Genomic DNA, 10,025 nt, shown 5'->3' with positions numbered 1-10,025 from the left:
TACATATGAGTTAATCAAAACAGGCTCCTCCCACCAAAGCCGATTCCATCAATTCTTTTGTCTTCCAGATTCTTCCACCTTATCAACCCTTTGTTAATTTAAAGTTGGACTACCATTGTTGAATTGTGATGGTTATTCAATACTTGTTGCCATGTGTTTTATAACAGGCAATATTTTTTTTAAATATGTGTTTACTGGTTTATCAGTCATAGCTTCACAACAGCAAAAATGAACAATTTTGGAAATTATTTTCTTTTGTAAAAATGTACGCTGTTTACCTTTGCCTTTAGAGACCCACTCCAATCATTGATCTATTTTGAAAACGATCCCAGTGGTCTTTTAATTATGATTATGTCATTTTTTGCCAAAATGAAAAAAACCATAGTTTCTGCAGAGCGGCAGTAGTTTATTAGAAATTTGCCTCTGAGTAATGACAGAAACATTTGGCGTGGAGTAAGCCCGCCCCCACTTCCCGTCATCCCTTTGTTTAAACACTCTCCAGCTAGTTAATATCTGAGCTATCCAGCTGCAGAGTTTGGAGCCAGATTCCTGCTCAGATGAGGGAAACAGAGACGTACATGGATCTGTTTGTCTGCAAGTGGATATATCACAATGGGGTTTTTCGCCGATTGTAGCTTCTACACCACAACTTGAACGACAACTTGAATCAAGAAATGCAACTTTAAGCTTTTTTATCTTAAATTCCATAAGAACATGCTAAAAACCCAATTTTTAATTGGAGTAGGTCTTTAAAGTCAAAGTAAAATCAGTGAACTAGACAGGTTTTTCTAAAAATAGACCACAACTTACTGATAACATGGTCCTGGTCCACTTCACCACAGTGACCTGGAGGGGAACAAGCAACATTAATGAAAATGCAACCTTCCAACATGAGATCCTCTGAAAGGATGGATTATGTTTGGACTCAAACTTACTGTAATCGGGGAAGGAAAAGTGATAGGCCAGCCCAAAGCCCTGCTTTTCAGAGAGCTGCTCAAATTTGGTGAGCATGGGCTCTGAGAGGGTTTCCACAGACCTGCCTGCATGCAAAGAAGAAGACAAGACAAAGAGGAAGTACATTAAAGACTGTTAACTTGATGGACAAAATATCTGATGGTTAAGGATGGAGAAATGTGCCAACTCACTGTACAGCTTTACTGTGACCTGGCCTAGTTTGTGGTAGTACATGACAGCGTAGGAGGTGTAGTCTGTCTCCCCGATCACTATTTCAGTGTTCAGTTCAGGACGGGCTCCTGGCAGGAACAAAACTTTCACTTCATGGGTTTGCAGTGTTATTCAGTAAAAAGCTTAAAGAAAAACTGACCTTTGAGTGTCAATCGTCCCCCAACTGGAGTCAGATGGTACTCTTGTTTTATCTCCCAACACTGATGGTTACTGAGAACAAATTTTAGTTTATTTAAATAATAAGGAGAAAATCTGTTTCCTCATAGCAAAAATAATCAACACCAGAGAAATCACAGTCCATGCTTTAATATTAAATACAGACTTTAAAGAATACTGAGGAGACTTTGCTGTCCTGTCTCTGTTCCTGACTTTTTATGACTCAATAACACTTTGTGAGATTTGCCTCCCTCTGGTGGCAGGTAGAAGAACTGCAACGCGTTTTCAGGAATACTTACTGTCGTGTTTTGGTACTAACAGACAGAATTTGGTCCGAGGCAGAGGAGCGTGTGAGGGTCATGACAGTTGGCTCCACTTTGGTTCCATGCTTTAACAGGTATGGGCATTTGGAAGAAGCGATGAGGAGATACCATCTTCCTATCATCTGCAAAACAGGATCGTGACTTGGGGGGGAGGCAAAAAAGGCATAATCATAATTAAAAGACCCATAGATCCAAAAATGATTGGAGTAGGACTTCAAGGAATATTGTGTTTTTCTATTTAAATTTCAGCAACCCTTTTGAAATATTTAAACTGAATTCCCATCTTGAAAAATCCAGTTTTGATTTGTTTGCTTCAGTTTCTCAACACAGTTTTGAAACTCAAGCAAACACAGCCCACACACTGATCAATAACAATGCTCAAAGCTTTGCAGATGGTTACAAAAACTCTAAAAGACTTCTTTTTCCAAAAGTAAAATATAAGTCTAAAGGAAGATTGATTTCCAAAACTCTCACTGTCGCATGGACGGTGTATGTTTCTAGTCCGCTCTATTCCTGAAAGCAGCTTTATTTTTTATCTCCATTCCTATCACCCCTTTCAGATGTATTTTACTTTTCATTCTTCTGTTACTATTTTGACAGACTGTTTACAACACAGTGAGAATCAGAAATGAGGTCAGTGAGCAAAGGTCACCTAACGCCACCAAACTTTTTACTGTGGAGCAACAAAAACCTGCAACTTTGAACTCTTTTAGACACATCAATCATTACGTTTATATCATCTAATCATGAGTGATTATTTTTGCAATAACTGCTTTTTTGGGTAAAGAAAAATATGGGTTTTCATCTGTATTATAACTTTAAACTCAACAAAATTTAAAGAATGATCACTTTTCACTGAATTAAAATCTGAAGCTTTACCAATTGATTTGATCAAGCCTAACATGCTGCTCAATAAATAGTCCCCCTTTTAAAAAATATATAACTTATCATCATTTTTATTTTATGCTTCAAAAAAAATTCTCAAAAGTATTCAGACATTAAATTTTTTTATACGATTACGTAAAAACTAAATTCTTAAACTACTTTTTAATCAATTGTGCTTAAGGACAACTTACAATGCCTTAAAACTGGAACATTAAAAATGAAGAAATATTCCTTTAAAAAAGTAATAAAATGTCCTATTGAAGAAATTAAATCAATTCTTATTTAAATCTTTACAAAATATTGCAGTTTTATGTTTTTAACTTTTACCAACTGCAAGTTTTGAGGACTTTCCTTTGCTGCAAGTTACCCTTTGTATATCAACGTTCGGAGCAGGTGGGTTCTCGTCAACCGGGTTGGCCTTGGGCTTCTTGGGTCGTCTTTGAGGTCGAGGTCGACTCTTGGCTCCTCCTACTGTCTCAGCAGGACTCCAGAGACAGCAGCACATCAACATCACCAGCGCCAGCGTGCAACAACTTATCTTCGCCATTCTTCAGACGGCAGCAGCGGTTTACTGACACAGACTGTCTTTTCGTTGGATCACCTGTTTTCCTAAACTTTTTTCCTCTTCTTTCTGTCCTCCTCTGTCTCTTTCTGCCCCTTATCTGCTTTTTCCAGCTTAGTTCCAGAGGCAGTGCAGACAAAGGGCAGAGAAGAAATGACGGTCTCGTCAGTTAAAATTTAACCGGATTTTCCGCAAAATGTGAAGCAATTCTGGAACGCTGCCACGTGTGTTTCTAAAGTGAATACTTAGTAATTGCACTTTACCTTACAAATCAATTTAAAAAACACAATTTTTAACAAATTTTTCTTATAAAGAAGTCATTGTATTTGCAGTGAAACAAGAAAACCAGAGAAGCCTAAATTTAAGAAAATGTGCGTTTTAATTAATTTATAGCAGAAACAAAAACTACTTATGTCGTGTACAGAAGTCATCTAAAAACGTCTCATCTTCAACAAAGACAAATACTAACCAGATTATACTGTAATTTGCTAAAAACGACAATCAGTTATGAAAGCCACTCTCTTTCATCTCATCTTTTGTTCATGAATCTGGTTTTTTTAACCCACGTTTATTGGCGAAACATAAAACTTTTTTTACATCTAAAAGAAGAAGTTTAGAAAGTCAACATATTTTACTTCTAGTAGTGCTTAGGTCTTTAATCGTTGCATCAACCCTCTGGTTAAATCCTAAAAGCAGCATCATTTCTGCTCGTCCGGGTCCGGTACGTCGTTTTCTCTGGGCTTAAATGTCAGAGCCACGCTGTTGATGCAGAACCGCTGACCTGTGGGGTCCGGTCCGTCATCGAAGACGTGGCCAAGGTGGGCATCACACTGTAACAAACGCACCGGCCAATCAAAAACCATGAAAACAATTAAAGCAATCACGCAGCTAAATGACTGTAAACTCACATTTTTACACAGAACTTCCGTCCCAGCGCTGCCCAGGCTGTTGTCAGGGCGACGGATGATGGAGGCGTGGCTCTCATCCCGCTCCCATGTCCCATGAGCCTCTTTGAATGCAGGCCAGCCGGTCCCAGAGTCATACTTTGCTTCTGAACTGTGGAGTTAATAAAAGAGGTGGTGAGATCTCCACAATCAGAATCCGCTTAAGAACATAGATTTTTGTGCGGAACCTGAAAAGTGGAACATCACAGCAGACACAGTGATACATCCCCACTTCGTAATGGTTGAGGTAGATGCCACTGAAGGGCTGGAAAACAAGGACAAAGGAAAACAAATCAAGGAGAAGAAGGTTTTTGAGTTTTTAAGTTATGAGAACTTAACACACATAATTCCTGCCGTGCACAAACTACAATTATTATTTCTCCTTCATGATCACTTTTGAAATGGTTGTAACTTCCAATAAAAGGACCCTACTCCACCCAGTCCCTAATTGGTCAAAGTTCGACAGGTTTAACTTTCAGTTGCTGTTTGTACGTAGAGCCTGAAAACTGTCCTAAAAAACGTGCGTAGTGCCGTTTGAACATGAGAGTTTTGAACGTGGAAGCTTGAAACGTGCACACATTTCTCAATGGAAGTAGTCGCTTGAACATGCATTGCAGAGGGCGGTGTGAACGTGGCATAAAGCGCCTTGGTGCGTCTTCTGCTGCATTCACACCGGCTGCATGTAGTGCATTCAAGAACGCACTACACGCCGTTCCAGTATAGTATAAAAATCTGACTGTGCACAAACCACAGATATTAATATCTCCTTTGTGATCATGTTCACACGGTTGGTACTTCTGTGTTTTCAAAAGGATGCTAACCACACATTACTATCATTCCCGAGTGTCTGATTCGACACAGTCGTTGTGTAAGCACCTTGAAGGCAGCTTCACACCGGGCATGTGTTGTGGATTCAAGAACGTGCAGTTTGATGAACACGCATCCAGCCGGTGGTGTTCACACCAGACAAGCAGGGAGCGGCAGAGAGAGGATGCTTCTTCTTATGTTTTTTATTGTTTACTAGTGCTTGTCCGACACCTACAATCGGTAGAGGCTCAGTGCGAAATTTCTGTAAATCTTGCTCCAGGCTTTTTCTTTTACAGCTCCATTCCGATATATGAAACACTCATAGTCCAGCCATTTACTATTTTCAACATTCTAAAAGTTAAAAAGTGGAGTGAAACTAACAGGTGATGCTGTGAGACAATAGAGTCAGGTAGTCTAATTTATTTCCTGTTAAAATCGTTTTATTTCACTCACCTCTTCAGTTCCTTTTTCCCTGGTTACTACATACTGTTCCGGGGTCAGCTTCTCCTTCCAGTCTGTAGTCTCACTGTAACGTGTCAGAGACTGCAAAGCTGCACAAAAGCAGAGGTCACCTTGAGTCTGACAGAACAATCACTAGTTCTCATGGAAACTGACTTTATGGAGCTGCAGGTTTGACAAACTTTGTAGGATTAGAGTTGCTTTTAAGGTACATAAGAAACCTTTTTTTTTGTTTTTTTCAAGAAAAGAAGACATGTAAAATAAAGATAAAACTCGCATTTTAAAGGTAGCACTATCTTTGGACATGAAGTCTGCACAGAACAAGAACACTGCAGATTCAGCAGTACCTGGAGACGTGCACACGCCACGCACGCACGGAGGAATCCTCCTCGGTGTCACGGCAGATCGGACTCCCGCGTGTCGGGAAACGGCGACGAGGAGACGGCCGATGAAACGAGACATGTTTGCTTCCTCGGTGTCAAGTGTGTCCAGAGTCAAGTGCGGCGCCAATCGCTGTGGAGCTGTGCGCTCCCGCTGCGTCGGGATTGCTCATGCTGCGGCGAGTCCGCGCCGGTCCTCCGGGTCAAAAATCACACTCGCAGCTATGCGGGTCAAAGGCGTCGCCCCTTTTTATTGCTGCTAAATGTGCAAAGAGCAGCATGTCCTGTAAGTGTGAGGCTTTATCAGGAGGAAGTCACAGGAAGGCTGTGCGTAAAATGAAACGAGAGCGCACCGAGATCAACCAAAAATGATGATCATTCAGACACAACATTCAAATAATTTATTTACTTTGAATATTACCCCTGATTATTAGAAAATACGACTTTTGGGAGGAGTTTTGGACTCTAATTCAAAATGATGCAGCTAAAAGTTTATTAAAAATGCAGTGGTGAAAGAAATTATACAACTAGTGGATTAAAGCAGATTAATTTAAGTATTTTATTTAGTATCTTTGAATGTTTTAAGGGATTTGGGTCAAAAATAAATTGAAAGAAAACAAATGAAATATTAAAACTAAAAATAAAAAGTGAATATTATAATTGGTTAATTGAGTTGTTTTATTTATTTTATTTTGTAAATCATCTGTCAGCCAAACAACCACTTTTTCCATGAAGATCCTGGCTGTACTGCATTGATCTGCCCCCTGCCAGAGCAACTATACTCTTTCACAACATTCAGTCTGTGTGTTTGAGGGGGCCCTCCTTCACTAACAATAGGCATCAGCAGTGTGGTGGTCTCATGAAGCTGGACCTCTTGACAGATTTTACTGACTTCCTTTTCTGAAAAATCAATTCAAGTTTAATAACAAAGAAAATAGAAAAAATACTTTAACTGTTCATGCAGTGAAAAAGCTGCTTGTGCTTTTTTCTGCTCTTTCATGAGGTTGTGCATTCAGATCTTCATATCCTCTTTTCATATAAAACATTCACTCACCTTTTCTTCCATGAGTCTAATGTCTCCACAGAATTAGAGAAAATATGGTTTTTAAGTATTTTTTGGATATGAAAAGCTAAAGAAAGTGCTACCTAAAGTCTTAATCATGAAAAAAAATAGAATAAAAATAGGATTATTCATTCATTGTGTAACTACTGCTTAAGCATGCACGACATGTAGTGTATGCAAATTCATTCATGAAAAAAGGAAAAAGGAAAATGGGTTTATTTGAGGTACCCTCTGGGGGTTTTTGGAGGAAAGGCTTTAGTGAAAGAATTGTTCTTTAATGGGAAACAGTGTGTTCATGTGTTTTTATGCTGTGGTGCCTTTTTGTGATTGCACTGTTATTTTTGTGTGCATTTGTTTTTGTGCAATTGTTAATGTTGAGCTCAAAACTCCTAAAGTCTGAGGTCTGAGTGTGTCGCTGGCACAAAAAAAGGGGATCGCTCAGTGACGCTGGATTAATGGGGCAAGAAAGGGGTGAAAAGAGAAGAAAAAAAGGCCAAATGTTCCCAAACAAACAGCTTTGGAAACAACTTTGAAAAAACACAATCTTAACAGCAAAATAATTTAAGTTAAATTAAGGGAAAAAAACTTTATTTTAACAAACAAGCTTTGACTTAAATGTTTAAACTTTTAAGAAGAATTCTGAAAATGTAAAAACTAAAAACAATGACTAAACTATAACATTTTTCTCTGTATGACAGGAAAATATATACAAATATTTGGATAAATCTTTTTCTAAGAATTATTTCTTGGGTTGCATAGACAGTTCCTTGAAGACCAACCAGCAAGTAACCTATGAGGACTCATAAATACTAACTTTAACTGCGATAAATCTAGAATTTTATCAGTTGTTTTCTTTGAAAGCAGAGGAAAGAGCGCCCAAAGCTTTACGAATTCATTAATCAGTTGAAATTTGCTCCTTAGTTTATTCTGAAGCGCATCTAACCATTATTTTTTATTTTTGATTGAAGAATACAAAAAAAATACTGAAATTGTTAAATAAAAGTTGTAAAAAGTCTCCCATTCCAAACCTAAGAAAAAGACCTTTAAACTTACAACATAAAAGCCCCAACTTTAAGTAATAATTCTACTTACCATTAAGATTTCAATGTTTCCATCATTAAAATGTTCAATGAGCATTCATTTTGTACTTATAAAGTCATCATGAAGTCATTCTCTTATGCCTTCCTGGAGTTCTTCACCACCAGCGACAGATAACAAAAGGTCAGTTGAGGGCAAATGTTCAGACTGACTGTATTTAACAGATAAGCTAAAGTTAAGCAGGCTGATCACGGCCAACCTGCTGCGACTGATCACACTATTCATGGACTCATCTGCAACTTCATTTAACTACAGAAAATTAATAAAAACAAAAGAAACACCAGTATGGATAATTTGAAAAAGAAATCTGCTTAAATTTGGCTAATTTTTGGTAACTGTTTTTTGTCCTGTACTCCCATCTTCTGGTCATTTCTGACACTTGAAACACTTCTCTTAAAAAGACTTTTTGTGATTTTTTTTCTTTAATGTTTGTCATCTGTGAAGTTTTAAATGTGCAAACTCTTGGAACTGGAATGTGCAATAATGAATTTAAAAAAGAGATCTGAAACATATGAGTTGTGGGGAGAAAGGTGATGAAATATTTGAAGTTTGAATGTTGCCAAATTTTTTGTGATTAATATTCAAAAATAGGAAGAAAATTGTTAAAATTTATCGATTTTTTTTATCTTATTTTGTCATTTTGTTGTGGATTATGCTTTTAATCCCAACTTTTCTCACATTTTTTTTTAAATAATTCTGCCACATAGGCTGCACGGTGTAATTATCATTTTCACTGACTCTGGTTCAAATCCCATCTGGGCTCTTTTTATGTGGAGTTGTCTTCTTGCATGTGTGAGCTTTTGTTGTTTTTTTTGGCCCCTTTGGCTGCCTCCACTCCAAAAACATGCTTCATAGGTTAATTAGTGACTCTAACTTGCTAAACAAAAATAAATGTGTGGAACTTGCCAAAATGTAGGAAAAAAAGCAACAAAAATGTGTTTTCAGGAAAATTGAAACGATTGTTTTGCAATATTTTATACACAAAAATTAATGTTTATGTAGAAATGACAGAAAATTTTATTTTTTAGTTTTTTTATTGTTAGTTCATGGAAGTGAGATGTTGGCCATGAGTCAAATTGTAACTTTTTATTTGAGTATAACTCTGTGCTAAAGAAAAAAAAATAGAAGAAAACATCTTTATTGTTGCACTGCAGGTAAAGCATTGACAGGGTGATCCATCAGCCACTCACAGGCTTTTGAGCTGGTTGCAATGGAAGACTGACTGGGTCACATGCCTCTCTCAGCCCCGACCTCCCTTTGCTCATAAATTGTTCCAGAGAAAGTGTAACATCTGAAACACAGAGATGTCAGGGTGGATTTTACGGTGCTCTTGTGACTGTGTACCCAAGTGCCACAAGATGTATTTGCAAGCCAGGAGGAAACTGACGGCAGCCGCAGCCTAACAAGTAGATTTGTTTGCAAAAGCAACTTAGAACTCTAGAGTTGCAAAAAAAGCTACACTTTAATGTAGAAAGGGTATAGGTGTGTTGTAATGCAATCCATAGCCTATCAACAGCATTTGTTCTTTAGCAGGAAACAAGCACAAGTATTCCTGGAAAAATGCCTCAAATCAAGTCCTTTCTATGAGTTTAAAAATGAATTATTTTCAAATTCAGTTTAAGTAATAAAATCACATTTGATGTTTTATTTATTCTGGATTTTTTGCAGCAGGTTTTTTAGTTTCATTCCAAAACAGATCAATAAACAACTAAATATTGCAGTTATTTCATTGCTGCACTTTAAGTAACTAATATGATCACAATTATGGACGTTTTTTATGACTGAGATTCTTATATAACAATAAAATAAATTGTACAAAGTTTTTACTCCATTACTTTCATAAATCAAATAGTTTTATCCAATCCACCATTAAATGCACAGATTTCGAATACTGAGCAAAGTTTTTGTAAAATATTTAATATTATCTTCTCAGTTGGAATTCACATTGCATGTTTTATATCGCTAAACAATGCTCAATTGCTGCCCAGAGGGGAGTTGCAAAAAACTACTTATTTGTACAAGTTTTACTTTTTTTTTTTTTGCATAAACCATTGAAGTTCTATTTATATTTAGGTGTGCAGCAATAGTAAATGGGGAGAACGATGATGGCATTTTATCTATTTTTTCTATTTTTACTGACAATAACAAGTTTATATTTAATAT

At 37.2% G+C, this 10,025-nt stretch overlaps 2 protein-coding genes across 2 annotated transcripts in view; both read right to left on the bottom strand.

The window, feature by feature from the left end:
• The window catches only part of c8g (complement component 8, gamma polypeptide), a 5,618-nt gene extending 2,378 nt beyond the window's left edge, over positions 1 to 3,240 (bottom strand). The window contains exons 1-6 of the mRNA XM_024280450.2: positions 2,917 to 3,240; positions 1,641 to 1,786; positions 1,325 to 1,395; positions 1,146 to 1,253; positions 936 to 1,040; positions 811 to 846 (exon numbers count right to left, since the gene is read on the bottom strand). Coding sequence (XP_024136218.1) covers positions 811 to 846; positions 936 to 1,040; positions 1,146 to 1,253; positions 1,325 to 1,395; positions 1,641 to 1,786; positions 2,917 to 3,096 — 646 coding nt within the window. The 5' untranslated portion in view covers positions 3,097 to 3,240. The remainder of the gene's footprint in view (positions 1 to 810; positions 847 to 935; positions 1,041 to 1,145; positions 1,254 to 1,324; positions 1,396 to 1,640; positions 1,787 to 2,916) is intronic.
• A 227-nt stretch (positions 3,241 to 3,467) lies between these two features.
• Positions 3,468 to 5,991, bottom strand: msrb2 (methionine sulfoxide reductase B2). Its single transcript, XM_024280451.2, has 5 exons — positions 5,669 to 5,991; positions 5,316 to 5,413; positions 4,244 to 4,320; positions 4,020 to 4,167; positions 3,468 to 3,941 (listed from the first exon to the last, which is right to left on the bottom strand). The coding sequence occupies exons 1-5, from the start codon at positions 5,781 to 5,783 to the stop codon at positions 3,810 to 3,812; spliced, it is 570 nt and encodes a 189-aa protein (XP_024136219.1). The 5' UTR covers positions 5,784 to 5,991; the 3' UTR covers positions 3,468 to 3,809.
• Positions 5,992 to 10,025: the final 4,034 nt, after the last annotated feature.

Source organism: Oryzias melastigma, linkage group LG20 (assembly GCF_002922805.2).
Source record: "Oryzias melastigma strain HK-1 linkage group LG20, ASM292280v2, whole genome shotgun sequence".
Lineage (NCBI taxonomy): Eukaryota > Metazoa > Chordata > Actinopteri > Beloniformes > Adrianichthyidae > Oryzias > Oryzias melastigma.
Note: the sequence above shows the minus strand (reverse complement) of the source record. Positions and strands in the feature narration are given on the sequence as shown.

Excerpts from the sequence above, each read along its gene's own strand:
- msrb2 (XM_024280451.2), bottom strand. The coding sequence starts at position 5,783 with ATGTCTCGTTTCATCGGCCGTCTCCTCGTCGCCGTTTCCCGACACGCG. Across the intron at positions 5,414-5,668 it reads TGGCGTGTGCACGTCTCCAG|CTTTGCAGTCTCTGACACGT; the intron begins GTACTGCTGAAT and ends GCTTTTGTGCAG. Across the intron at positions 3,942-4,019 it reads CGGAAGTTCTGTGTAAAAAT|TGTGATGCCCACCTTGGCCA; the intron begins GTGAGTTTACAG and ends CGTTTGTTACAG.